Source organism: Tachysurus vachellii, chromosome 11, assembly GCF_030014155.1.
Source record: "Tachysurus vachellii isolate PV-2020 chromosome 11, HZAU_Pvac_v1, whole genome shotgun sequence".
In the NCBI taxonomy this organism is placed as follows: domain Eukaryota; kingdom Metazoa; phylum Chordata; class Actinopteri; order Siluriformes; family Bagridae; genus Tachysurus; species Tachysurus vachellii.
Genome location: NC_083470.1, coordinates 18,991,506 through 19,019,391, shown reverse-complemented (window position 1 = coordinate 19,019,391; position 27,886 = coordinate 18,991,506). Strand labels below are relative to the sequence as shown.

General features: G+C 38.6%; 3 protein-coding genes across 8 annotated transcripts; 1 reads left to right on the top strand and 2 right to left on the bottom strand.

The window, feature by feature from the left end:
- The first annotated feature begins 1,268 nt into the window (after window positions 1-1,268).
- On the top strand, window positions 1,269-9,940 carry LOC132854195 (interleukin-17 receptor B). Of its 3 annotated transcripts, none has more exons than XM_060882460.1 (13): window positions 1,269-1,487; window positions 1,726-1,798; window positions 3,429-3,566; window positions 3,917-4,029; window positions 4,794-4,929; window positions 5,014-5,088; window positions 5,846-5,979; window positions 6,089-6,157; window positions 6,304-6,370; window positions 7,467-7,493; window positions 7,576-7,650; window positions 8,208-8,501; window positions 9,417-9,940. In XM_060882460.1, exons 1-13 carry the CDS (start codon window positions 1,371-1,373, stop codon window positions 9,800-9,802), a joined length of 1,704 nt encoding a protein of 567 aa, XP_060738443.1. In that variant the 5' UTR covers window positions 1,269-1,370; the 3' UTR covers window positions 9,803-9,940. The 3 variants fall into 3 exon arrangements, with proteins under 3 accessions (XP_060738443.1, XP_060738444.1, XP_060738445.1); XM_060882461.1 differs by lacking the exon at window positions 1,726-1,798 and adding an exon at window positions 1,601-1,625 and having other exon boundaries at window positions 1,272-1,487; XM_060882462.1 differs by lacking the exon at window positions 1,269-1,487 and adding an exon at window positions 1,608-1,625.
- actr8 (actin related protein 8) lies at window positions 2,175-20,641 on the bottom strand. 4 transcript variants are annotated; one of them, XM_060882456.1, is made up of 17 exons: window positions 20,454-20,641; window positions 19,620-19,790; window positions 19,194-19,304; window positions 19,002-19,106; window positions 17,205-17,378; window positions 16,383-16,476; window positions 16,104-16,236; window positions 15,738-15,891; window positions 15,561-15,656; window positions 15,104-15,244; window positions 14,750-15,008; window positions 13,265-13,428; window positions 9,394-11,118; window positions 5,499-5,601; window positions 4,200-4,570; window positions 2,512-2,588; window positions 2,175-2,392 (listed from the first exon to the last, which is right to left on the bottom strand). In XM_060882456.1, exons 1-13 carry the CDS (start codon window positions 20,583-20,585, stop codon window positions 10,975-10,977), a joined length of 1,878 nt encoding a protein of 625 aa, XP_060738439.1. In that variant the 5' UTR covers window positions 20,586-20,641; the 3' UTR covers window positions 2,175-2,392; window positions 2,512-2,588; window positions 4,200-4,570; window positions 5,499-5,601; window positions 9,394-10,974. The 4 variants fall into 4 exon arrangements, with proteins under 4 accessions (XP_060738439.1, XP_060738438.1, XP_060738442.1 ...); XM_060882455.1 differs by having other exon boundaries at window positions 4,200-5,601; XM_060882459.1 differs by lacking the exon at window positions 4,200-4,570.
- Window positions 20,642-25,754: 5,113 nt separating this feature from the next.
- Window positions 25,755-27,508, bottom strand: selenok (selenoprotein K). The gene is made up of 4 exons (XM_060881273.1): window positions 27,387-27,508; window positions 26,286-26,376; window positions 26,109-26,186; window positions 25,755-25,848 (listed from the first exon to the last, which is right to left on the bottom strand). Exons 1-4 carry the CDS (start codon window positions 27,403-27,405, stop codon window positions 25,755-25,757), a joined length of 282 nt encoding a protein of 93 aa, XP_060737256.1. The 5' UTR covers window positions 27,406-27,508.
- Between the last annotated feature and the right edge of the window lie 378 nt (window positions 27,509-27,886).

The window sequence follows — 27,886 nt, the reverse complement described above, 5'->3', positions numbered from 1 at the left end:
CTGGACGGAATAATAATAATAATAATAATAATAATAATAATAATAATAATAATAATAAAAGATCAAACTTTGTATTGTTTTTCATATTGTCTGTCTGTCTGTCTGTCTGTCTGTGTTCCTGACATTTACTGAACGGAATAATAATAATAATAATAATAATAATATAAGATCAAACTTTGTATTGTTTTTCATATTGTCTGACTGTCTGTGTTCCTGACATTTACTGAATGTAATAATAATAATAATAATAATAATAATAATAATAATAATAATAATAATAATATAAGATCAAACTTTGTATTGTTTTTTATATAACTAAAAAAACGGATTCTTTATTTATACATCTATGAAAACCATTACAAATAATAAAAAAAATTATATCTGAACGATATGAAAGCGGATACTTGCAAAAGACATTGTTAAATTTGAGTTAAATATGAGATTTATATTTATAGCATTTGGCCAACATCCTTATCCAGAGTATATAAATTTTATCTCATTTTCTATACAACTGAGCAGTTGTATAAAAGAGGTTTAGGGGCCTTGCTTGGGGGCTAAAAACCTTCTATTTAGTAGATCAACACATGGCACTTACTTAAACCCATGGCTTTTTCAAGCGATATCGAAATTATTAATTATAAATTATAGAAATTATAGTGTTATTTATGTCTGTACTTTTGAGAGTCACAAACAGCTAGAACCAAATTCCTTGTGTGTCAACACACTTGGCCAATAAACCTGATTCTGATTTAAAAAAAAAAACTGAATGAGGAAATAGAAAGTAGAAATCTAAAAAAGCATTACAAAAGAGGAATGTAACAGTTCAATGATGTCATGGGGTCACCAGCTTGCTGCAGTTTCTGCAGTGGTGGCTCAAGTGGTTTAGGTACTGGTTTAATGATTTTTGCACTGCTGGGCCCCTGAGCAAGGCTTTCTGCTCCAGGGGCACTATAAACAAAGGATATGCAACCAAATATTAAGCGTTACTCACTTTAATAATTAATAATTTACTTTAGTCTACCTGGTCCTTATTTGCTCACTTAAATTGTGTTCACCTGCCATCAAAAATGTCATGTTCTATGGTGTGAATATCAGGAAATAAAAGCTTTCAAAATCATCCTTACAGCTGAAACCCAAATGTCATCTGTGTATTGACCGTCCCATATTTTCTGGAAAAAAAACTGTTAACTGTATATGAATAGGTGGAGTTACACAAAACTTTCATCTGTATTTAAACAATCTACAGTGTGTTAAGTTAGAAAGGACATTTTTAGTTTAGTGGGCTTGCCCAAACAAAAAAGGCAGAGCAGAAAAAAAACCCTCAGCAGTTTATCTTGCTGGTTAGGTGCTGATTTCTCAGAGCTCTTTTCATGTGGCTCTTTGCAGATTCAGATGTTTGTTCAATGGAGCTGTTAGTCACCATCAGAAGTGTATTTTGCCTCTGCCTGCTTCATCTGGCAGCTACTGACAGCATTAATCTCAATATAGTAAGTAATAAAGGGTTGAATACTTAAAATGACTAACTAATATATATATATATACACACAAGTTTAAAAACTTTTGCTTTTGTTGCTGTTGTTGACTTGTACTTTTTACACAGGCTGTGACATGTAACAAAACAAATGGTAAGTGATATATGTATCTTTAAAGTGAAATTAGTTATCTGTTATTAATCTAACCAAGTTGTTCTCCCAATGTTTCTTCTCTTTTTTTCCCCAAGAGTAGCTGAATTTAAACCACAGAGCAGGAGTGTGTCTGTCTGGCATAGTGTTCATTGGCTGCTCCTTCCATGATAAATGTAGGATTAGTAATGTAAATATATCTTGAATTGTAACCTACCACTTGAAACAATTTTTTCTGCAAAACCAACTCTGGCCTCATATGGGAGCTTTCTTTGTTTTTAGCTTTATTAAAACTATGACAGGCACAAAATGGTTGGGATCCCGAACGCTAGAAATTACTCCAATTTGTTTAGTTTGTAAGCTTCTGCTGTACTTTGGACATTATGTACTAATGTAGTTCTGATAGAGAGATAGATTGAACATTTTATCACAATATCAAGTTTCATAACATCCCTTTAGTTTAGCCAAAGCACACATATACACAAACATATATATATAGATAGATAGATAGATAGATAGATAGATAGATAGATAGATAGATAGATAGATAGATAGATAGATAGATATGTTTATTTGACTTACAGATTGTGTAAAAAGAATGAGTTGCTGCAATATTCTGTACAAATAAATCAAACCAACGGTGAAATAATCAACAGTCAAAGATTCACCAAAGCACGAAAGAGCAAATCTCTCGCAGGTAAGTTGTGAGCAGTTGTCCTTTGTCTAAATCTGGATCAATCAGGAAGATGCCAATGAACACACTTTAATATCTGGAATAAATAATAATTGAATGGTTAGTTAAAATTGAATTTACTTAAATTATTTATTTTTGGTCAAGAAATAAAAAGTTATTGTCTGAATGAATAGAGCTGAAAAGCAGCTTTCTTACCATTCTTGATGGTTGCTTTAAAAGAGTAATCTTCAAAATACACATGTTGCAGGTCTTCAGTATGTAGATTCAGATCTCTGAAAACCCAAAAACATTCAGGTAGGTTAGAGAGAGAATTTAAGCTTAGCTAAAATTGGCTGGCTAAAGTAAATTACCCCTAGATGTGAATTGGTGTGTAAATAGACTGGAATTCTATTTGGTTTGAATCCTTCTGCTTACAACACAGTTAACAGGATAAACTACTGGAGTTAGTGAAGTTGAAGCAGTAAATTGATGACAAAATTGCAAAAATATTTAATATTTTAGGAAAAATAGGTATGTTGTTTACTAGGCAAAAATATAGCTCGACCTGACCCTCCTACCCATCTACAGTATGTTTGTCATTAATATGAAGGTGGTTCACTTATTTTAGCAGTCACCCTTCTGGAAAGGTTTTCCACTAGGTTTTTGAGATTCTGTGATGATTTCCCATTTAGGAATGAGAGCATTATAGAGGCTGGGCACTGATGTCAGAAGCCCTGGTGCAAAAGTTAGTGTTTCCATTTAAATCTTCAGTGCAGTTGCGATCAGTTTTGTGCTAAAACGCTCAGTTTCAATGAAGGAAAATCCTAATGCTACAGAATACAAAGGTATTTTAGTCAATTCAATCTTACAACAAGCAGTTTGGGGAAGACCCACATTTCCATGTGATGCTCTGGTGTCTATGACTATATAATGTGTGTGCTAAAAACAGAGTGGTTACAAGTTAAAGCTTAAATTGGTGCAAATATAAAGCCTAATAAATACAGAAAATAAAATGACAACAATATTGGATCCAACAAACAAATCAAAATAAACTGACCTACCCTTAAACTAACCTACCTTAAAAAACCTTAAGACATGTTTGGTCATGTTTTTTTCACAATATTCTGTTCAAGATTTGAAACCTGACCAATGGTGGCCACCACCCAAATCCAATCCTTCTCCACTACGTGATCTCAAACTTCAACTTATATCTCTGAATGGAGCTCCAGCATCTCTTGCTCTCAACATAACATGGTCTATAAACATTGATAGTGAGTACTATGATTTCTGATATTTATTAAGAAAATTATTCATTTGACCTTATTTTAAAAGTCAAATTGAGCCTGTGAATTATGACATGTACACACATCTTCAGCTGTTTAGTCATCTCCAGCATGACAACCAAAACATTGTAATCTTTTGTTTTAAAGATTAAAAAAATAATAAATTTCCTTGCAGGTCACATCCATTAGGTACATTCGGTATTAGTTTTTGATATGCAATATTATTAATAATATATTTAGGCATGGTTTTTTTTCAGGTTTAGCTTTGCATATGTACTTTTTGACTGTCACCAAAATCTAGCAAAGTTGGAAGAATCATTTGATTGTTGCTTTTCTAGGTAGCATTCACAGTATCAATAGCACATGGATTGAAGTTAACACACTGGGGTACAGATGTATATATCAACCTCCATTTACTTCAAAACAGATCCACACTGGTGATTTACAGCAGGTAAGGAATTTGGCCTTATTTGATTAAACACTCTATTAGATTTTTTTTAAATGTATAATTTATAGTTTGAATATTAAAATTGTAAAGAACAGGTATCAGGTAAGAGGCACGGTGACTTAGTGGTTAGCATGTTCGCCTCACACCTCCAGGGTTGGGGGTTCGATTCTCACCTCCGCTTTGTGTGTGTGGAGTTTGCATGTTCTCCTCCTGCCTCGGGGGTTTCCTCCGGGTACTCCGGTTTCCTCCCCGGTCCAAAGACATGCATGGTAGGTTGATTGGCAAATTGTCCGGAAAATTGTTGTCTGGAAAATTGTCCGTAGTGTGTGATTGCGTGAGTGAATGAGAGTGTGTGTGTGCCCTGCGATGGGTTGGCACTCCGTCCAGGGTGTATCCTGCCTTGATGCCCGATGACGCCTGAGATAGGCACAGGCTCCCCGTGACCCGAGGTAGTTCGGATAAGCGGTAGAAGATGAATGAATGAATGAATGAATGAATGTGAGTTCCAATTTCTTCAACAATTGATTCTTTCCTGGTTTACAGGCTGAAATTATAAAGTCAAGGCATTCAAAAACAAAACAAAAAAAAAAAACAGTGGATATTTTATTCACTGATGAGTCTTTGGCATTAAGACTTAAATTCACCGATGAGTTTTTAGGCTCAGCTTTCTTGAATCATTTTGGATAAAAGCTTCTGCCAAATGGATCAAACTGCTTTGGTTCTCTAAGCCACATATTCATATCTAATGTTCCCGTTGTATTATTTAGATTTGGTTCAACTTCACAGCTACAGATGTCAATATTGAACCCAGCAGCTCTTACCATGTAGCTGCCTATAATCTTCCCCCTGCACCACCTCAAGAGCGACACAAATACTCAAAGCAGGCAGAAGTACAAGTGCCTGGTAAGTTTTTTTATTTATTTATTCTTTTTTTCAGATAATTTATTCTTCTTCAGATGTGTTGTAATGTTTCCTTGGCCCTTGCAGGATGTGATAATGAAAGGATGAGGGATCATTCAACATGTTTACAGAACAAACAGGACCTTTCTACCCAAAACAATGGTATGAGGCAATTACATCACAGGGCAGTAATAAGGGGAAAATATTTGATGTACTAGCACATTATTATTAATAAATAAAGGTTGCTGTGCACTTTAGTACAGCAGAAATAGAACAGAATGGAAAAGTCTGGAGCAGAATGTAAAGTTTAAATGAACTCAATCAGAAATATGGTAGACGTTTTAAGTAGTATAAAATGTATATAATATTATATTTATTTATAATAATAGCAGCCAACACAAAGTGATGGCATTATTGGGATGTTTACTGACTAGAAACGTTGATTTGAAAATCTTCAGCAAAACAATCATTCATTCATCCAACTTTATCCTGGTCAGGGTCAAGTCAGAATCTACAATCGACAAAATTGTCATGACAATTAAAGTTAAAGAAAAAGAAATATGTTTACATACCTTAATGGGACTATCATGCTTTCAGCGTGGGAACCATGGGTTGCCATTTATGGGTTACAGATGGGATGTCAGTCCATACTTACAGTAGCCATGCTGCTGTGTGCTGTTGTGACAGATCGTTTTAATTTTCTATACAGATGCAATCAAGTTATGATCAATGCTAGTTCTGGAATTTAAGAAATATGTGAAAAATAACACAAAGACAGTCTCAAGCCAGTCTGAACCAATCTTTGCTTGTTCTTCCATCACAAGAGATTATAAATAATTATCATGAGTGGTGCTATATTAATTAGGCATCTAGAAACAGAATGTACAGTGTTCAACCATTTAATGACTTACCCTGTCAGAGCACTGGGAAATTACTACAACCTGGATGAAGGATGGAATACAAGTGATCTTCGATTCTCACTTGAACTCGGAGAAGTACGAGATCAGACTGCGAAGAGGACTGTATATACTAAACTTTACTGAGGTGAAAGTGGTACGTTATGCTTGGGTTCTTTCTAATTAGTGGTTGGATTATTTGTAAACCTTTGATCTGAGAAAATTATTAATAAGAAATGCTGTTTGTTTTCTGTGTTATCTCGCAGAAAGGAGACATCGAGACGCTTACAAGACACGTGACGTATTCAGGGCCATGTGAAAATCTTGAAATATGGGTGTGTACCGGTGTCATTCCATTAAAAACTTCATTCGTTACAACATTAGGTTTAGAATAGCCTAATAGTCTTTCAAGAAATATGTTACATTAGACCTCAATTTTTGACTTGAAGAGTTAATAAATAAAAAAATGGATCCATTACAGATAACACCGTTTTTTGAGTATTGTGGAGTCACGTGCAAATCAGTTTCTCGCAAAGTAGACTGTCAAGGTGAGTATTCTAGTTTTATTTTAAGACTGCAGTATGTACAATATATTCTGTTAAGATGCCCAGAACAATATAGAAAACAAAATAGAGCATGAAAGAAAGTTGTGCCCCATTAGTGTTGTTCTCAGCACATGGAATAGTTTTGAAATGAGGCATGAACAGAGCCTTTAACCCTTTTGTTTTTAAATTTAAAATAGAATTTGCATCTGTTTTGTGGCGTCCACATTTATCATTGAATTTGTTTGTCATGTCATGCTGCACACTGGTGGTTAATGGCTCATATAAAAACCAGTCTCTCAATTCTTGAATTCTTTAAGGATTTGTAAATTATTTCAGATTATTCCTAGCTTACTGGGGAAACATATTCATAAAAAAGAAAAAACAAAACAAAACCGTATTATTTTCACTCAAATGTTTCTATCTACAGAGTAATTGGTGAGAACCCATTTCTACTCTCTGAGGTACCCCAAGTGCTTGTTCATAAGCAAAAATGAAGCCGTTATCTTCAACACTAAAATGCTAGGTTATCCAAAGCCAACAGTGCCCTGACTAATTTAATCAGACTTGCAGCGATAAAATGATTCATTTGTTTATACCAATTAAAATGTCTGCTTGTAAAAAGGGTTGAAACCCAAGGAAATGTCCCAAATTCTTGATTTATACCATTGAATCTCAACATTGTCATTGTCTCAAGTTCATACACTGCACACCAGCAGGACTCAGGGAAGCTGTTGGTCCATCACAGTTAGGTTTTGACCATGAGCTGTTTGTGAACTTTTGTATATTCTGCCCGAATCCTTACGACTTTCCTTCCACCTCCCAAAACCGTGCTTGTAAGTGAACTGGTGGTGCAAAATTGCCCCCTGCTGTATGTATGTAGTGCCCTGTAGTGGTCTGATGCCCCAATGATGTGCTCTTGTCTTGAACACGGTTCCCAAGTTTGGCTCTAGTCTCGCCATCAGCCTGAATAATTTCTATTCAAATAAATGTAACAGAACATAAAGTGCATAAACAGAAATTCAGTCCGGAAATAGTGAATCGAAGAGAGATGAAATATCCTGTTTATTTTTACTAACCGATTACTGTTGTATAATTGTAGTTCCACCTACAGATGCAGCAACAGAAGGTAAGAAATCATAGCATCCTTAAACAAACATGTATCTTTAAACTGCGATAAAATTTTAAGCAGGTGTGGCATTTCTTTCCAGAGCCTAAGAAAAACGAAACTTCCATCCTGCTGATCAGCATTGGGTGTGCAGTAGCTATTACTTTGTTGTTTATCTGTAAGTATTAAGTTATTTTTCATTCCTCTGCACTTCACTTGAGGTGATGATGTGTTAAGTATTCTGGTCTTCCACCATTATTTGCCTGATGACAATTTAGAGATATCTGGATTTCAGTGAGCTCAAAAATGGAATTGTATCAACTTAGAGACATGAGTTGGCAATTTTCAAGCGATAATCTGTATTGGTGCCTTGGTGATTTGGTGCCTTGCAGAAGAACTTACATCCTCCACACTTCATCAACCCATTCAAAATAAAGTCAAATTCAAATTCTGTCCCTCACGTACACAACCATGCACATAATATTGTATGATGTATGTATAATCCTGTAATATTTGGGTTATATTTTTATATTGCTTTTTTTTTTTTTTAGATATTTGTAAAGAATTTTACAAACTTTAGTGTAAAGATCCCAGTTAAGTCCATTTCAGTTCCAGGTTTTAAAACTACAAAATCAGGACAGTTCTGCACCGTACATCAACTTATTTAAGCCTTTCTGCCAGCATGACTTTTTCCATTATCCCTCAAATACCACAATGCTTACTCTATGTTCCCAGGCCAACTGAGATGGTGGAAGAGATCTGGCTATTCCAGGGGTTTACTCGACTCTGGGGGATCAGTGGGAGTGCTGGTGGTGTATCCTGCAGTGGATAGTGTGTTCCAGAATGCTGTGATGGCAATAGCTGACTTCCTGCAAAGTCATAAAGAGCTGAATGTCATCATTGATGTGTGGCAGAGAGGCAGTCTGGCAGAACAGGGCCCATTGCGCTGGCTGAACTCACAAGTGGATTGTGCTGAGAAAGTTCTCATCGTCTTGCCACCTCAACACACCGAGTTCAGCACGGACACAGGTAACATGCTAATATTTTGCCTAGTTGTAGTTTGTTAATGCTTTCAAACCTTTATAGGGTTTGTTGTTGCAGAACCTGTTGCATTATGTTTAGGAATTTTCAGTCAAAGTCAAATGTGAAATACTGAAATGTATTAGACTGCATAAATCAGTTCTTCCAGGATTTCCTGATTTTGCAGTCACTAAAATGAAGACAAAATCAAACAAATTCCAGTTTGTACCACAATTTATACACAGATTTGTGTAAAAACGTGTAGCATGACGTCATGACAACACATTTAGCCAAAGCCCTCTTCAACTGATGTGAGTCAAACATAAGTAAAGCGATCATATAAAATCATTACATATGTGTCTTCACTGCTAGGAGTTTGAAAGTAGAATCATGTGCTGGCAATTTCACCAGTTCAAGTATTTTACCAAAAAATTCAGCAAGAGTCACAAAAAAAAAACAAAAAAAAAAAACGCTGGCGGGACTGATATATGATTCAGTGTCCATATTGTACATTTTTAATAAATGGGTTCTTCAAGGGCTAGTTAAAGAATAGTTCTTACCTTTAGACAGACAGACAGACAATGGGGGGTGGGGGGGGTGGGTGGGTTACGATCTCTCCCATGGAAAGAAATACAACACAGACAAATATTTACATTTTAATCAAATCGACTGAGCCTGATTTACCCAAACAAATCTGAGCACATAAATGAAAACTCTAACCTGAATACAGTGTTTTGAATATGTTCTAAAAACTGAAATCACTGAACCTGAATTTGTGAAGACTCGTGTGATTTTATAAAGGGAATCTCTGATCACCTAATCTCTGAAGCTACTTTAAATTTCAACAAGGTTCTTTCATGTTAATTGAGTAAGATACGAATATATAAACCTGAATACTAACCTGAAATCCACACTTTTCCACAGCCGCCTTAAAACCCAACATGGGAAGCGTCGTAACTGATTACACGGTCCCAGCGTCTGCATGTGAACTTTTTTCACTGGCACTAACCCTGGTTGCCAGTTGTGCCCATGATCCCCAGCAGCACCATAAGTTCTTGGTGGTGCACCTGAACCACGGTGGGCTCAGAAGTACAATGCCAGTGGAGCTCAGAGGATGCAAGACCCTTACTCTGCCCAGGGATCTGGAGAAACTTCATCAAATTTCCTCTAGGAAAGAAGGAACAATCTCAAGCTGCAGGTTTGAGTCATACGGCTGTAAAGACAGAGCCAGGAAGGTCCGAGATACCGTGCAGATGTTGGACGAGTCGAAATTGCTGAGTGAAGATACTGAGTCGAAGTCTAGATCGTAGACTATGATAAAGTCTAGTTTAACTGCCTTACCTTTCTGTTACTTTTCCTAAGAGTATACATTCAAGAAAATTCTTGAAACAATTTGAATTCACAAAAAAACCTATCATGTAATATGACTGTATAAATGACATTTTATACTTGGTGTTAGATTCTATATTATGATTTTGATCGTCTGTGCTTTTATTTACTCCTTCTGTCATATTTTTACACACGATTTCAAAGGATTTTGGTTGAACCATTCTTTTATCAGCTCGTCCCAACAGCTAACAGAACTTCGTATCTATTGATCAGTGTTGTGTAACTTGTGTAACAAGTTATATCCTGTCTTTGATAAGATAAGGAGTTCATGTTTAGTTAATCAGATACTCAGAGACTGACGGTTAGCAAAATGTGATGATACGCATATGTGAAGGTCACATCTTTGATATCAAGAAAAACAGGATACCACACAGTAAGGAACCTTTGCGTTTGTATAGATTATAAAATCTGTTTTTCTTTTTTTTAATTCAACAACTGCATCTGCATTTTTTTAGAAACCATGGTGAAAAAATGATGAGTTCTGCACATATATAAAGAGTTTTGCATTTACCTTAGCAAATAATATATACAGCAACAATACATTTGTCCATTGCGTGCATTATACACTCTCTCTTACACACACCACCTTTCTCTCATGTACACATTCTCACATAAACACACACACTCTCCCTCTCTATATTGTGTGCACACACACACTCTCCCTCTCTCTCTTGTGTGCGCACACACACTCTCCCTCTCTCTCTTGTGTGCGCACACACACTCTCCCTCTCTCTCTTGTGTGCGCACACACACACACTTTCTCTCATGCACACACTCTTTTGCACATTCACACACACATTCTCTCTCATGCACACACACTCTCTCTCACACACAGACACACTCTTTCTCTCATGCACACACTCACTCTCTCTCACACATGCTTTCTCTCATGCACACACACACACACTCTCTCACACACACACTCACACTTTCTCTCATGCACACGCACTCATGCACATTCAGGCACATTCTTTCTCATGCACACAACTCTTTTACATGCATGCACCCACCCTCTCTCTCTCTCTCTCTCTCTCTCTCTCTCTCTCTCTCTCTCTCTCTCTCTCTCACACACACACGCACGCAAACACACATTTCACCAAACAAAAGCTGCTCTTTCACGGAGCATGCGTGCGCCAAATCTCTGCCACTCTCCCTGGTGGATCCACAACTCCTGGGTGGTGTCCAGACACGCCAAAACGGCTCCACCCTTCCAAGCCGTGAGCCGAGGGTCCATGTCCTACAGAGACATTATTAAAGGTTACCTGGCTGAAATACAGTATCTGACCAAATATACAATCATCTGGATCCAATATACTGGATCATCTTTTTTTTTTACTGCATTACTTGTATACATTTATGAGAATTCTTATGAAATGCTGCCTTACCGGATAAATATAGCACATATAATTCCTAGCTGTAAATGAATCTTTTTTTCTCTAGTGTTATGGCATGTAGCGAGTCTGGTGATTTTTGCATCACAAACACATCAACAATAAGATGTCTGTATAGAAAACATCCGAGTATCATTCTTAACCTCAATTCCTCCATTTGCTTTTTACGAACTGGTTCATCCATTCATCCAATTAAAGGAAAGGTGTTCCATTCAGTAGTGAGAGCAGCTCTGCTGTATGGGTTAGAGACTGTATCAGTGAGGAAAAGACATGAGACAGAGATGGAGGTAGCAGAGATGAGGATGTTGAGGTTCTCTTTAGGAGTGACGAGGATGGACAGGATTAGGAACACATCACCTCAGGTTGGCTGTTTTGGGGACAAGGTCAGAGAGGATAGATTGAGATGGTTTGGACATGTACAGAGGAGGGAGATGGTTATATTGGTAGAAGGATGTTGGAGATGGAGCTGCCAGGTAAGAGGTCAAGAGGAGGGCCAGAGAGGAGATATATGGATGTGTTGAAAGGGGATATGAAGGTAATTGGTGCGAGAGTAAAGGATGCCGAGGATAAAGTTAGGTGGAAATAGATGATTAGCTTTCGCAACCCTTAAAAAAGGGGAAAAGCTGAAAGTAGAAGTAGTTCTTCCATTCATCCAAAGATAATGGGCTTTGATTGATTTCTTGGTCATGGACTGAAGAAGGGAAGATGAATGAATAAAAGAAGGAACCCTGTGTGATTGACAGCTAATTTTCCATCACCTTCAACTTGTAACACAAAAAACTGACCATACAGACAATTTTGGTGCCAAGTTCTATGAAGGGAGACCTGGAGCAGGATTATTTTTTTCTTTATCTGTATTAAATCAGTCGGACCTATAATACACCTGTCCTTACCACCACTTATTGCTGCGTTCACAAATACAACTAGAAACTGTAGATGTGGGCGTGTCCATGGATGTCACAGGGATGTAACAAATCTGAGAAAAGTTGAACTCTATGTAAATATGGAGCAACTTGGTGCAGCGACCATCAGTGTGCTTGAAGATAGGATTGGCGAAGATCCCACCTTGCTTCTCCTTCATCTCGTATGATATGGTGCATTCTGGTGCTGAATTTTATACACAAACGCCAAATCTCTCTTCAGAATGTTTCATTTCAGTGGCAAGAAACCTGATCTGCTGTTAGGTGGAATGTGCCACCCCCTGATAAACCTACTAAAACCTACTAGAGACTTCATAGTACAGAGACTGGCGACTGGGTGCATGTAGCATAAGCCTTAATGAATTACTTTGTATTCTTCAAAAATAAGACACGTGAATGTTATTTTGGTTGGCAGATCAGTGGAATGGTTCATGTCTCATAGTTATCTACCTTATGAAGTTGTGCTACTGATCTACAGAGATGCTTTTACAAAAATGCCACTAGATAAAGTTTTATATTCAATCCGTTCCTGTCATGTTTCATTAAATTGCTGCTAGACTACAGTACTAGCCTAGTCTGCCTACAAACACATATACAGCACTTCTATGCACTAAAATATAGACTAAAAATTGCACACAGACCGCTACGTTAACAGCAAGAAACATGTTTTGACTTTCTTTCTTGCTCTTCACACACAAGTTTAAGGTTGTTTTGAGCAGGTTGAAATGGCAGGCAGACACCCAGGTGAGCAGGAAATGATGTTCAGACAATAAGCTTTACATCTAGTGCTAAAACTAACATAAAATTAAGTGCTGGTTTAATATTAAACACATTCACACCAGAAAAAGTTCACTTTCATAATAAAGACTTTCAATCATCTGTGTGACGCTTGAAGAAAGGATGAAATGAGGCTGAATAAAATATGCTAATGACCTCAATAAGTCAATGTATAGAAATATTAGAAAGGTTTTCTGTACAATTTAGGACCTTTAAGCTTAGTGTAAGAGTTTCTGTACGAATAATTCAAATACAACAAATAATAAAAAAAAAAGGGCAACATCCATGTAGGTACCTTCGGCCGTGTGATGACCTCGACGTTCTCGACCATCCGCCGGAAAGATGGAGGCATTTTGTTGAGAATACGATGCTGAAGGAATTCTTGGGCACCATGAAACAGAAGTCCACCGCCCACCACCAACACCGAGCTGTACATCTTCCTCTTCGTTTCATCCGATGCTGAGGAGAAATCCAAAACTCATATTTCATTTTAGGCTACTTTCCTAACATTACAATTATAAAGATTTTGGTGAAATTTCAGATTTGATCTAAACAAACTTCCAAATCTCCTTTGAAAGCCTATTTACGATCTGCTGACAGAACTCCACTCTCCGTAAAATCATGTGGATACAGTTCAAGAGTTACTGTTTATACTTTACTGAGGAAAGAAAATGTGATCTCACTGACTAACAATGTAACAAATGTTATAGTTTTTGGTGCAAGGTGAACATTTCAAAAGCTGCAGATATTCTGGGATTTCATGGGATGTCTAGAGTTAACGAAGAATAATGCAAAAAACAAAACAAAAACAAAAGGTAAGGCAGAAATGGCTTGTTGATAAGAAATGTTCAGAAGAAATTGGATTGATTTGAGCTGACAGGAAGATTAGAGAAACTCATAAAAACACTCTATACTACAAACATGTTGAGCAGAAAAGCATCTCAAAATGCACAAATCATCAATCCTTGAGGTGGCTGGAATACAACAGCAACAGGTCACATTGGGTTTAACTAATGTCAGCCAAGAACAGGATCAGCCAAGAACAGCCAAGGTTAATATGGGCACAGACTCACCCAAACCCACAATGACAAACTTCACACTGTCTGTTTGGCTATAAACATTGAAGGTGGGTTGTACAGTACATTGTTTACGAAATGCTTCAAGAAGCAGGACCTGTGTTAATATAGGATCAGCTTTCCAGCGCTGGAGAGAACTGAACTGTGAAACGGAGCTACTGAGCTAACACACAGTACTACAAAAACACATTTGTATTACCATAGTATTACTCATTGAGTTCATTTATTGATAAAATTATCCCCTCAGCCAGCTGCCCCAGCAGGTTTCGCCATATTAGTTGCCTGGGTTACGCATGTATGTGAGGGGCGGAGCTATAAAACAGGGATGACACCCATTTGGGTTAGGGGCGTGTTTGTTTTGGTGATTTCAAATGTCAACATTGGCTTTCAAACATCGTGCACCCCACCTTTAAAGGAAGCTCTTGACTTACACCTACACTATGTTATGCGCTGCACTGCTGCCACACGATGGTCTGATTTAACAGACACTCTACAAGTGTTCCTGATAAAGTGTACCTGTGTGTGTCTGTATGTTTATATTCTGGGTTAATCTTTACATGTTCTGTTTAAAGGAGTCAGTTTCCTTATTACACCCACACTGATGATCATAATAAGTGGACATGAAGACAGTATGTCTAAGTGACTCATCTGAGACAAAACAAGCAATGCTGTTAGTTTGTGTGGTGGTGTTTTTTTTTTTTTACCACAGCAGTCGATACTGTGCAGAATTGCTTTATCCAGTCCAAGAGCTTTGCCTTCAAACTGGGTCACTGCTGACTTCCTGGACATAAGGACAGAAGGAATATCTTCATTGTCCGCTCCGCTCTGAAGAGTATCTCCCTGTGAATGGCCAAGCTCCACGTCTTGGTTTCCTCTCTCTGATTGGTCACCAGCTTGGCTGCTGGATTCACCCTCAAAGCCTGAAGGCTTAGAGAGACCTTTCCTTTCCATGGATTTAGAAGACTGAAGGGGGAAAAAAACAACAACAACATTGCAGAAACAACGTATATGACACAATAAGAGCTTATGCTGTGATTGAGCAGAGAAGGAGAATGTACTTGGTCTTGCTTGCTTTGAGTACTTAATAGGTAGTGTTCGTCATGCGGATCCTCGGGATCTCCCTGGGAACGATGCTGCAAACTGGTCATCTTCTGTCCTACAATTCCAAATGCAGCAGGGTAGAACAGAGCCATGGGAGCCTAGGAACAAGGACAAACATATAAAAGACGCACACAAACAAAAATAGGTAAGCTGTTCAAAAGAAAATCTAAATAGATCATAGATGACGGGTTACGTCGATTTCAGTCGGCACATTACACGCTTGAAATTTTCACTCACAGAACATGTTTTTTAATAAAACTCCATTTGATATTTAAAGCTCTGCTCATCTTCAAGTTTGAGGTGCAGCCAGTTAAATATGCAAATTACTGTAAGTAATTACCTACATAACATATCTAATAACTTTTATAATGCCGGATTGTGCAATATGAGAACTGTTGTTGTTATATTAAGTACCTGTAGCTTCTCGTCTCCGAGCCGTAACTGATAGAGGAACACTGAGGATTCTGGGAAGCGGGTGCGAAACTCATGATCTTGCAAACCACATATGTCCTGTTTGGAGGGAAAAGATATGAAAAAATTCCTTCTGCATTTACTGAAGCAGGATATGATGTGTGTGTGTGTGTATTGTACCTGGTCAAGGTGACAAAAAGACTCTTTAAGTTGCTGCAGCAACATGCAGTCCAGTCGGTTGCTTAGCTGGCACTCTCGGTAAGGAAAGCCTGCTCGTTGCATCAGCCAAAAGAAACATCGGGTCACATCTGAGCCTCCATATGCAAGACAAAGCCTGTAGAGGGCGAAACATACGTGTGTTGTGCTAGAAATATCAGTATTCTGCTTCGTCGTTCTAGGACTGTTGGTAATTCTGCATTAGGATGTTGTTGCTCAGTTATGGATGATGTAGTCATAATAGTCAAATTTGGTTACTGTGCAAATGCAAAGTTCTAGAATTCACTTAAACATATTCACTCACTCTTTGTAAACAAAAATACACCTAACCTGGAATTTCGGTGGGAAACGCCATCCTCCACACAACACACGCTGGTCTTTTGATCACCCACATCTACCACGCACGCACTGCTCATTCCACTGCCGAACGCGGCACACACTGACTCCTGGTGTACGATGATTGCTAAACACACAGACGACATGCAGTAAACCTCAGATCAGAGTAATTGGGGCTTTGAGACGTGTCCATAAATTGCCATCAGTTTATTGTGTCAAACACAATATAACAATAAATGTCGATTATTTGTGATGTTCGCTTCGGCCACTTACCCGAGAAGCCCAGCTTAACAAGGAGCATATTGACCACTTCTTTCACATGCTGTCTGTTATATATGTCTGGAATTAGGAGGATGCATCTGTAATACTGGGAGCACAAGCAAAGCCGAACAGTCAAACCAATCCTAACTGCCAGCCTTTAAATCGACGTCTAACGTGAAAAACGTCACCGTGTTCAATTATATAAAAGATATTTAAAAAATATAAAAATGCCAAAAGTTGAAGTTTCAGTTTATATTTATCCCTAATGAGCGAGCCAGAGGAAACGATGGCAAGGAAAAAACCCCTGAGACGATAAGTTGTTCTAACCATGTTAATGATACATTCAGTATGTTTATATGGAAATGTGATATTTTGCATGATTCTTGTGCTGTATTTTGTTCCTCTCGTGAGAAGTTATCAGTTGTTTGCTAATGCCGTCGCAGTTCTAATAGCATTTTTTCAATAGGAGGAAAAAATGTCAACAATTCTAAACCTAATGACTTAACAGTCAGGTTTTAGTGTTAAATCCTAAAAGAACAACCTCTCCTGCTTTTCATCATTGTTTTCCAACGTCGTCTTATTAACGAGACATCCGTTCAATCAGCCGTATGCTGAACGGGAAGATTAGCATGAACGCTGATGCTTGGAACCTGATCTGTTTGAGCAGAAAGGCTAAAATACGCAGATAAGTACAGATAAAAACACAACGAGAGCTACATCTCATTGGCACCATTATCAGTTTAAATTTTAACTTAAAATCTAAATCTAATATTAAAGAAACACTGGATTAATATGCAAGTTGTCAATGTGCATTTTTCCTCATAGAAACCGTACCTTCAGGTCTTTGAGAGGAACATCTAAAAGTTTCTGAATGCCATGTGACCAGATGGTTTCCAGGTCTGCCAGCACAGCAGTCAGAGAGCCTCCAGGTCCACTGTGGACATTCAGCTGGCCACGACAAATAGGCCAGTGTAAGTTATAACAGTCTGTGGGGTTCACATATAACGCCTGGACATAGAAAATGACAGGAAAAAAAAAAGGTTGATCATTTATATAACCATAATATAATTAAAGTCTTATCTATTAAGGAAGTACAGTCTTCCACAGTCTTAGATGGAGAAGAAAAATAATCATGCATGGTTTTTCTGCAGCATTAACTGATATACCATTTCATATTTTGGGTTGTGTGCACAACATATATTAAAGGTGGGGTGTACGTTGTTTGAGAAATGCTTCAGAAAACTGAGTCGGGCCAACAAACAAAACAAACGTGTAGCCAATGATCAGAAAGGGGCGTGTCTTGTCAATATGCAGCAGAGAGAGTGTTCAGTGCACATGTGTGACATTAGCCGAAAGTGATTGAAACAGTGACATGGAGGATAAAAATGAAAAGCGAAAAAAGGCTTACGATAAGGCAAGAAGCAGGACCCGTGTTAATATAGGATCAGCTTTCCAGCGCTGGAGAGAACTGAAGGAGCAGGAAGGCCTGCGATGGGACACTGAGGTCGCTTTTTTCCTTCTCGATAGGTGAGTAACGTTGGTTTTGCTTTGTTTCACAGAACTAATGTATGCCGTCCTTTGCATGATTATGCTTGTGTGTCATTTTTACTTGTTTGTTTATCTGCAATCGTGTTGTTCTTCCCTTCAGCTATGATAAAGACACATTTCTTTCCATTAGTTGCCTTGGTTACGTATATATGTGTGGGCGGAGCTATCAATACAGGGGTGGGACCCATTTGGGTTAGGGACGTGTTTGTTTTGGTGATTTCAAATGTCGACATTGGCTTTCAAACATCCTACACCCCACCTTTAACACCTCCATGATATCAAAAACAGTGAGTCCATAATAGTTTGCATTATTTATTTCTTTTTGGAGAAAATAACAGACAGAATTAAAAGTAACAGAGGACAAGGTCCATGCTTTCCATCTCTGAACTGTTAATGATCATTCATTCATTCATTCATCTTCTACCGCTTATCCGAACTACCTCGGGTCACGGGGAGCCTGTGCCTATCTCAGGCGTCATCGGGCATCAAGGCAGGATACACCCTGGACGGAGTGCCAACCCATCGCAGGGCACACACACACTCTCATTCACTCACGCACTACGGACAATTTTCCAGAGATGCCAATCAACCTACCATGCATGTCTTTGGACCGGGGGAGGAAACCGGAGTACCCGGAGGAAACCCCCGAGGCACGGGGAGAACATGCAAACTCCACACACACAAGGTGGAGGCGGGAATCGAACCCCGACCCTGGAGGTGTGAGGCGAACGTGCTAGCCACTAAGCCACCGTGCCCCCTTGTTAATGATCAGTAAAAAAAATAAATAAAACTAATTCCTAAGTTGTATAGGTACAGTTTAGAATAAATTTGGTAGATGACCTGCAATTGTTCCACATCATGTAAACACATTTTAACAGCATTCTACTTCATGTTAACACCGCAGCAGCTTCAAAACTGTACCGTTGTTGCAACAGCGTTCCACGTGTAAACGTCATGAAACAGTGTTCCGTATGGAAAGATGCTGCAACAATAACTTACCAATGCCACTGTGCAAACAAGTTTGACTTTTTATAGTGTTTATTGCTTACCGTATTTGTCTTACACACACGTTTTACTTCTCACCTCATCTCCTACTAAGTATTCTGGCTGGTGGATGGTATTAGTCCATTTGTGCCTCGAGTTAGAATCCAAAACAGCTGGACGGATTTGCCTGTTGTATACTCTAGCCTGTGAAGATAAACGCACGCTCACTGATAGATTCACTAATATATCTACTCCCAGGTCTTCTGAAGACTGCATACATATAAAGCATACTTGTTCCGCAGACACTGGAGTTCTTCTGGCCCCACTGGACATCTTTTTAGACCAGATAGCCTGGTCAACCATCTTGAGACCATTTTGCCGCTGTTCCCCACTCTCTGGTCTCTAGAAAAGATTGTGTAATGTGATGGAAGAAGCAGATACAAACAATGATAAAGGGCAGAACTATACATATGATCACCAAAACCTTTAGAAAATAGAATTAATGATGTGGTAGCCTTGAGCATAAGGTGCTGGACTACCAATCGGAAGGTTGTGAGTTCGATTCCCACGTCCACCAGGCTGGCACTGCTGGGCCCCTGAGCAAGGCCCTTAACCCTCAATTGCTCAGTTGTATAAAATGTAAATCAGTCTGTATAACGTGGAAATGTAGACAATCGAATGGCACGTATCAACAAGTTGAAAGCGATTCAAACTTACATTCAAGCCTTCCCGTATTAGCCAGGCATCCTCATAGCGTGGCTGACCAGTCTGTTTATGTCTCCGGGCAACGACATGTGGAAGAGTAAGAGGCAAGGTGTCTGTAGCTCGGCCGATACGAAGCGTCTGCGATCCAGGGCTGATCACCACCACAAAGTTGGTTTGGATTTGCTGAATTGAGGGTCATGAAATTTGAATTAGACTGCAAAAAAGTTCAAGGAATTTTTCCAGCAATGTAAACAATCACAACTTTTTTCAGCATTAACGTTCAAGCACACAGGTTTAACATGTGGTTCGATCCTGAGCTCAGGTTTGTGTGAGTTTCCACTAGGATCTTCCTTCAACCTCCCATAAACATGCAGGCAGGAGTGAATGGGTGTGTTTTCTGCCTCATAAGTATTAGGGCTACACATAGGGGGGAGAAAAACACCAATAATATAAACGAATTATAAATATTATCTAGTTAATGAAAAGATTAAAGAAAAAAAAATCCATTAATATCCAGATATTTAACTGGATAACTATTAATAATTTAGTGAGCTCTCTAGCTAATTGACTAGCTAGTTGACTTGTCAATAAATAAACAAACATTAGCTGTTTGTTTATTTCTTTTTTGACAGTTCACCGAGCGAGTCAGTTAGCTAGAGAGCTCACTAACCTATTAATAGTTATCTAGTTAACTACATAAAACTCCAGCTTTGTTTATAGAGTTTACTTCAGGACCCAAATATCACAATACCACCGTTGATGTTCTGGTGAAACCTGAGCTGTGCTTATTGAAGCTTGTGCTTATGGAAGCTGCTAAAGCGAGTGTAGAGCACTGAGCTGACTGACCTCTTGTAAAGGCTCTGTGATAACAGGAGGAACAATTGGTCTTTTGACTCCTCGTTGTTCCTTTTCTTTGTCCTTTTCTCGCTCTTTATCTTTATCTTTTTCATTTTCCTGCTCTCTCTCTGCTTGTGTCATTATCCAGCACGTTACTGACGGACACACTGTTGTGAACCGAGTTTCTTTTTCTTCGAATTGACTGAGGCGGATAACATAAAACGTTATGATATATTACCGCCACCTGCTGGACTGGAGTAACTTTTGTTTTTATCTATCTATCTATCTATCTATCTATCTATCTATCTATCTATCTATCTATCTATCTATCTATCTATCTATCTATCTATCTATCTATCTATTCATTTATTATTTATTTAATTGAAAAGTCCATAGGGGGGCACGATGGCTTAGTGGTTAGCACGTTCGCCTCACACCTCCAGGGTCGGGGTTCGATTCGCCTTGTGTGTGTGGAGTTTGCATGTTCTCCCCGTGCCTCGGGGGTTTCCTCCGGGTACTCCGGTTTCCTCCCCCGGTCCAAAGACATGCATGGTAGGTTGATTGGCATCTCTGGAAAATTGTCCGTAGTGTGTGTGAGTGCGTGAGTGAATGAGAGTGTGTGAGTGAATGAGAGTGTGTGTGTGTGCCCTGTGATGGGTTGGCACTCCGTCCAGGGTGTATCCTGCCTTGATGCCCGATGACGCCTGAGATAGGCACAGGCTCCCCGTGAACCGAGGTAGTTCGGATAAGCGGTAGAAAATGAATGAATGAATGAATGAAATGAATGAAAAGTCCATCATAAAACCGTTAAATGTGTTTTTTTTTTTAAGCTTTTCTGATATTGTCAGCAATTATGGTGCCACTTTTTTGGGTGGATGAATTTTTATTATCCCTGTGAGACCCTAGTGTATAAAGTATACATCAAGTATAAGTCAGGCTTTACTGATGGAGTGGAAACAGTGGAGACAACAAACAAACACTGGACTCCAGTAGTTTTAGAAATCAGTGCAGTTATACCAAGTAGAGCTATAAGGTACTACAAGTATTATTTCTGTACAATGATCTCTTTCTAACACATGCGTGACACCAGAACACACAGCGTGACAGAAGAAGGAAGGATTTATTTGTCACATATACATTACAGCTCAGAAAGTCATAATATGTTTGCAAGTTGGGGTCAGAGGGGTCATGGGATCAGCCATGATATACATCCCTGGAGCAGAGAGGGATAAACGAATCCAGCAACTTCCTGATTATGGGCCCAACATACTACCACTGTCAGAAGACTTTCAGAAGATATTTCCTAGTTATTACAGTTTTTCTCAACTGCTTTCAGTCATTTCTCAGATCAGAATTGACGTTTGCAGATCTCCAAGTGCATTTTTAAAAACAACATGTACAAACTGCACAACATAGTGGATAACCGGAAAATACGTGTCACCTGCTCAAAATGCTTTGTCTATCGTGCAAAAGCGTGTTTTTTCATCAACATTGTGTCAGAGGCAGCAGAATCCCATGTTATTTTTTCAACAATGTGAACGTGACAGGCAAAATTATTAGTCATGTTGTCAGTAGAACATCATACACAGTTATTTAAATTTAAATAGTTATTAAATTATACTCAAGTCAGGTTTTGATGACTAGAAACCACTAAATTACCGTACTGGTGTGTGTCATAATTTGCTGTGTCCCTCCGGTAAAAAAAGAAGTTACTCTTGCAAACTATTGTGCATCAACCAGGTGTTACAGTTATTTACATGGTATGAATAGATCATTTTTCTGATTGATTCCATCTAACCTCATCTAACCAATCAACATCGACCAACGTAACAGTAAATAGAAGAATCGAAACAAAAGATCAGTCTGTATTCACATTTTTACTATACTGTCAATAGTGGTACTTACACACAGACAACAAAGGAAACTACACATAGGCTATTTACTGACAAATGGAAACCTGAAAAAGACAAAGTGGGAAAAACTATACATGTACAACAGAAGGTAAAGGTGAAATTACGTGGCAGTTTTCCTATGCGTCATGTCGGTCCTGTGTGTTGGGCCACAGATTCTCATCCACATCACAACATATATTTTCCCTTGCTATGCACGGTGGAAAGAATCTTCTTGACTGCCTAATCCAGCCTCTGCATGCATCTGCTGAGATGTCCTCACATGCTGCATCCGTGGCAGCCAGCAGTGTCATCCACGTATGTGGCTGATGATCATAAACCTTCCACCTCCAAGCCGAGAAAAACTCTTCAATTGGGTTCAGGTAGGGTGGAAGGAATTCAATCAGTATCCTGCGGTGGTAGACAAACCGCTGCCTGATGTTGTCAGAGTGATGGAAACTGACATTGTCCCAAATTACTACATACTTTGGTAGATCATCTCGATCGAGGTCCCTCTCATCTTCAGGAATGACATTTCTACAGAGATTGTCTAAGAATGTAAGGAGATGCTGTGTGTTGTACGGTCCCATAACAGGAATATGAGCTAGCACACCTTGGTCTGAAACAGCAGCACACATAGTGATGTTTCCTCCACGTTGGCCTGGGACATCAACAGTAGCTCTCTGGCCGATTAGATTTCTACCATGCCTTCTGCCTTTGGCCAGGTTGAAGCCAGCCTCATCCAAGTATATGAAGTTGTGAGGTGGTTCTCTTGATTCCATTTCCATTATGCGTTATATACCAGAAAAAACACTGTGCATAAATTACAGCATTTGTCTTCATTGTTTACAGCTACATCAAATGTAAAGATCTATGAAGTTCCACCAATATCAAAAGTGTAGAAGTTACTCTTACAGTACAGTGGGTATACAACATACCTGTACAAACTGGAGTCATAGCTCTTTCACTCGCTGCTTCATGGTGATTACATGTCTTTTCAAGACCCTGTCTATAGTTGAAATGCTCGCAGATTGTATATTTTCAAAGATACCGTCATCTTCAACAATAGCATTTTGTATCTCCCTTAGTCTTATGGCATTGTTAGACATAACCATGTTGCAAATAGCTTCCTCCTGCTGAGGTGTGAAAAGGGGCCCTCTGCCACCCCTACGAGGTTGTCTTGCAGTCCTACATGAGAAAATATATTGTAAATTATAAGGATCACTGGATTTTGATTCATACAGTAAATAACTAAGAATACTGTATGCATGGATAACCTAAGGTGTGTTACAGTATATGTAACAGTAAGTCTACAGTATTACTGTACTATACAGTACATGACATACCTGTTCTCTCTACAAAATGATTGAATTATTGATGACACAGTTCTCACAATTTGTAGAAATCTGTACAGACATACAATTCTGAGAACATGTTCACTCATTTTGATAGTACAAAATATCAAATTAGAAAAAGACTAATTGGTTTGGTGGTTGTGACATTTCAGCTGAGAACCAGGACAAGTTATTTTGCACAGCAGGACAAAAGCAACAAGAATTGTCAAAAGCAGCTGACAGATGTACAGAACCACTTGCATGTTGTCCAAAAGCAATTGCAATTTGATGAAAACAAGAAGACATTGCTGATATGATGTGAAAAACTGACAACAGGATCTGACGGTGGAACGAGTAGTTTTGAGAAATGCAGTTCTGTTGTGAGAAATGACTGAAAACAGTTGAGAAAAACTGTAACTAGAAATGATCCATGATAACCTTGATTTTTGTGTATGTGTGTGTGTGTGTGTGACATGTTGCAGAAATGTTAGATGTTTGTTTGGCTTTATTTTTATGCAAAATGTGTATATTCATTCATTCATCTTCTACCGCTTATCTGAACTATCTCGGGTCACGGGGAGCCTGTGCCTATCTCAGGCGTCATCGGGCATCAAGGCAGGATACACCCTGGATGGAGTGCCAACCCATCGCAGGGCACACACACTCTCATTCACTCACGCAATCACACACTAGGGACAATTTTCCAGAGATGCCAATCAACCTACCATGCATGTCTTTGGACCGGGGGAGGAAACCGGAGTACCCGGAGGAAACCCCCGAGGCACGGGGAGAACATGCAAACTCCACACACACAAGGTGGAGGTGGGAATCGAACCCTGACCCTGGAGGTGTGAGGCGAACGTGCTAACCACTAAGCCACCGTGCCCCCCCAAAATGTGTATATAGTTTTTAGAATTTATTTTCACACATTTTTGATTTAATACAAAATATTTATCAATTAAAAAAAAGTATATACACACATAAAAAACGGCCATCTCAGGCGTCATCGGGCATCAAGGCAGGATACACCCTGGACGGAGTGCCAACCCATCGCAGGGCACACACACTCTCATTCACTCACGCAATCACACACTACAGACAATTTTCCAGAGATGCCAATTAACCTACCATGCATGTCTTTGGACTGGGGGAGGAAACCGGAGTACCCGGAGGAAACCCCCGAGGCACAGGGAGAACATGCAAACTCCACACACACAAGGTGGAGGCGGGAATCGAACCCTGACCCTGGAGGTGTGAGGCGAACGTGCTAACCACTAAGCCACCATGCCCCCCTCACTGGAATTCAAAAGATATTATTTTGAAGTATTATTTTATTTTGGAGGATGATATAGGATATATTTTTAAAAAAAAAAAAAAAAACAGTAATTAATATTAATAACTGATGGCACCATATAAAACATTCTTCTGTTGCCAACCTTTCACCATTGGATTGCTCTTTAAGGATAAATTTACAGTTGCTTTGTGACTTTAAAAGTGATGTACCAATAATTCTTGATAATTTTATCAAAAATGAAATAAGACCATAAATTTGGATTTCTACATTTTTAATCTACTTACATAAAGATATATCGTTCCCCTCCACTCATAGACACATAAAAGACACAAACAATCCAATGTTCCAAATGACAACTTTATTACTTTAAATGATAACGCTGAAAATCATAAACTTTTGACCATGTTCTTAAGCAAGTAACTGTATTTAAAAAAAAAAAGAAAAAGGGGGAAAAGAGAAGAAAATGAAAAAAAAGAAAAAGCATTGCTGCTGAGTTCAACCACTCTGGCCCCTAAGAGTAGGAATTCCCAGAGAAGCATCAAAAATCTGTGATGCAGAAGCAGCATGATGATGAAGGGTGCAGCGTGTTTGTGTATGTTCATCTAAGAGACCATGACTGGTTCAGCTCTCTGTGTTGGAGAGCTTACATGAGCAGTTCTCGGTCATGAATCGACACAGCACACCCTTCTATGCCTGCAACAAAGTGCAGGCATTTACCTGCAGAAGATATAAAAACCATAAATGCAGAATCTGACAAGAAAATGAAATCTAACACTACACATTAGACTCTTCTTTACCTTCCTCATCCACCCCCCATTGGAGGAGGACTTGGGCCTCCACCATGATTTATCCTGCCCAAACGCCTCCGCCCAGGAAAACCTGGAGGACTGAAGTAAATAAACCGATCACACAAAGATGAACAATGCATATCTGAATTAATTTAACAAATATAATGCCAAGGGATGTTGAATGTATAAAGGCGAGCTAGAAAGCGATCTAAAGACTAATAAGAATCTTTTCTATTTTAATCAGCTGCTCTCGGTTCACGTAATTGAAACCAGCTGCAGTTAGGAGTTACATGAAACTGAAATTACTTTTTAACTATTTAAGAGTGATCTTTTTTGGTTTCTGCCCCACTGGGACTTACCCTCTTCCATCACTGTAGCGTGACAACGAACTTTGATTCCCATCTTTTGACAGATCTGGCTTGACGAGGGTCTGAAAGCTAGAGAGTAGCAGATGTGTACAATAGTTTTGAATATTTATAACACCCATGTAAATGGAATCAATTTATGAATCAATCTGTAATCAGAGTATCACATACAACAAGCAGATGAATTCCACTACACCCCAAAAGAGATCGCTAAGGAAAGACAATCTCCATGGCGACCGTGTCCTACTGTCCAGGACTTGACCTAAAAACAAAAATGAAGGCATGTAACAATCATCTGTAATTTAGACATCATACCTTGGTCAATTGGAGTCATCTGCAATTTAGGATTAAGGGGCTTTCTCAAAGACCCGACAGTGGCACCCATTCTGATCGGTAGCCCAAAGGATCAGCATTAAGACACCACTTGTGTTGAATGACTATGTACGTCAGGCACAGCAAATTTCACATTTTTGTTAATAGGGGTTTGATTTAATTATTTGCATTAATTATTCAGCTTCTACTGTCAACTTTGAAGCGATTAACATACAGAGTCTCAGTAATACAAAAACAACAACAAAAAAAAACGCACACAGATCTATTACCTTACAGGTTATAATAAAAACAAGATCACGAGTAAAGGCAAGACAAACTTACCTAAAATAAGTTTACAAAAACAAAACCCTCTAAATGACCCGCATAAATACAATATGGCTTAAATATTTCCTTTAAGCTCCCACAGAATCCACAGGCAGAAAGAGCGTGTGCTGCGTGTTGCCATGACAACACAGTCCGTAGCATAGCAACAGTCTCAGTTGAAGAAAATATTGCTAAAAGTGCAATAGTATGTATTGAACAAAGACAACGTGTGATGCACTACAATACAATAAATATCAGCATTTGGATCAGCGATTTCTCCAATCACATTAGGAAACCTATAACCACGTTATTAGATCTCTGTTAAAACTGTATTTTCTTTTGGCTAGTCACACTTTAGCTAGCCACTGTATAGACCATTGTATCGATGCGCCACGAAACTATCATTAAATGAACTTTGCCACCTTCGTGAGAGTATTAAAGTGCCATCTAACCTGGGTGTGATCTACAGGCCTAATATACTGAACATGTCGAGCGGGTTGCCAGCGCGCTAACATTAACATCTCTGTGAAAGTCCGTTTATCGAACACTCATATTGTTAAGTGATCAAAACAAAAACATCAACGTAGTTAAAAACCACTTCGTTCAGTCGTTGAGGCTGTAGAGTTTTGTACTCACCGTTTGACACGTACACCATCTTACTGCCACTATGTTGTTGTTTTTTTTTGTTGATTATTTAGTTCCGCTTCCGGTATTGCGTCACACTTTGGAGCGCGGACTGCTCGTTGATTGGTGCGTTTTTCCGGAAATGAGTCAGCGTAAAGCGGCCTTATCCGTAATATATTTTGGTCATTTCTTCGATATTATAATGTTACTTACAAAAAAAAAATCAAAATGCTACTTTTTAATTAAAGTGATGTTAAAGTGATGAAAAAAATCTACCAGTATTTAATTTTAATGATAAATTATCACGTTATGTAGGATATGAAAATACATTGTTATTACTTGAAAAAAGATGACGTATGATCACGAATATATTGCATTAGTACTTGAAAAAAAATAAAAATGATTACTTACTACTTGACATATAACAGGTTGTTAATAGAAGTTACAATGTCATGTAGTTACAACCTCTCGCCTGTAGATGGCGCCTAAAGCGCGCTAATTCCCTGATTACA

Coding starts and splice junctions, on each gene's coding strand:
- LOC132854195 (XM_060882460.1), top strand. CDS start 1,371: ATGTGGCTCTTTGCAGATTCAGATGTTTGTTCAATGGAGCTGTTAGTC. Junction 1,488..1,725: donor ACAGCATTAATCTCAATATA/GTAAGTAATAAA, acceptor CCCCAAGAGTAG/CTGAATTTAAACCACAGAGC. Junction 6,371..7,466: donor TCGCAAAGTAGACTGTCAAG/GTGAGTATTCTA, acceptor GTATAATTGTAG/TTCCACCTACAGATGCAGCA.
- actr8 (XM_060882455.1), bottom strand. CDS start 20,585: ATGACACAAGCAGAGAGAGAGCAGGAAAATGAAAAAGATAAAGATAAA. Junction 19,305..19,619: donor TAATACGGGAAGGCTTGAAT/GTAAGTTTGAAT, acceptor AATCTTTTCTAG/AGACCAGAGAGTGGGGAACA. Junction 17,379..19,001: donor AATACTTAGTAGGAGATGAG/GTGAGAAGTAAA, acceptor TTCTATGTCCAG/GCGTTATATGTGAACCCCAC.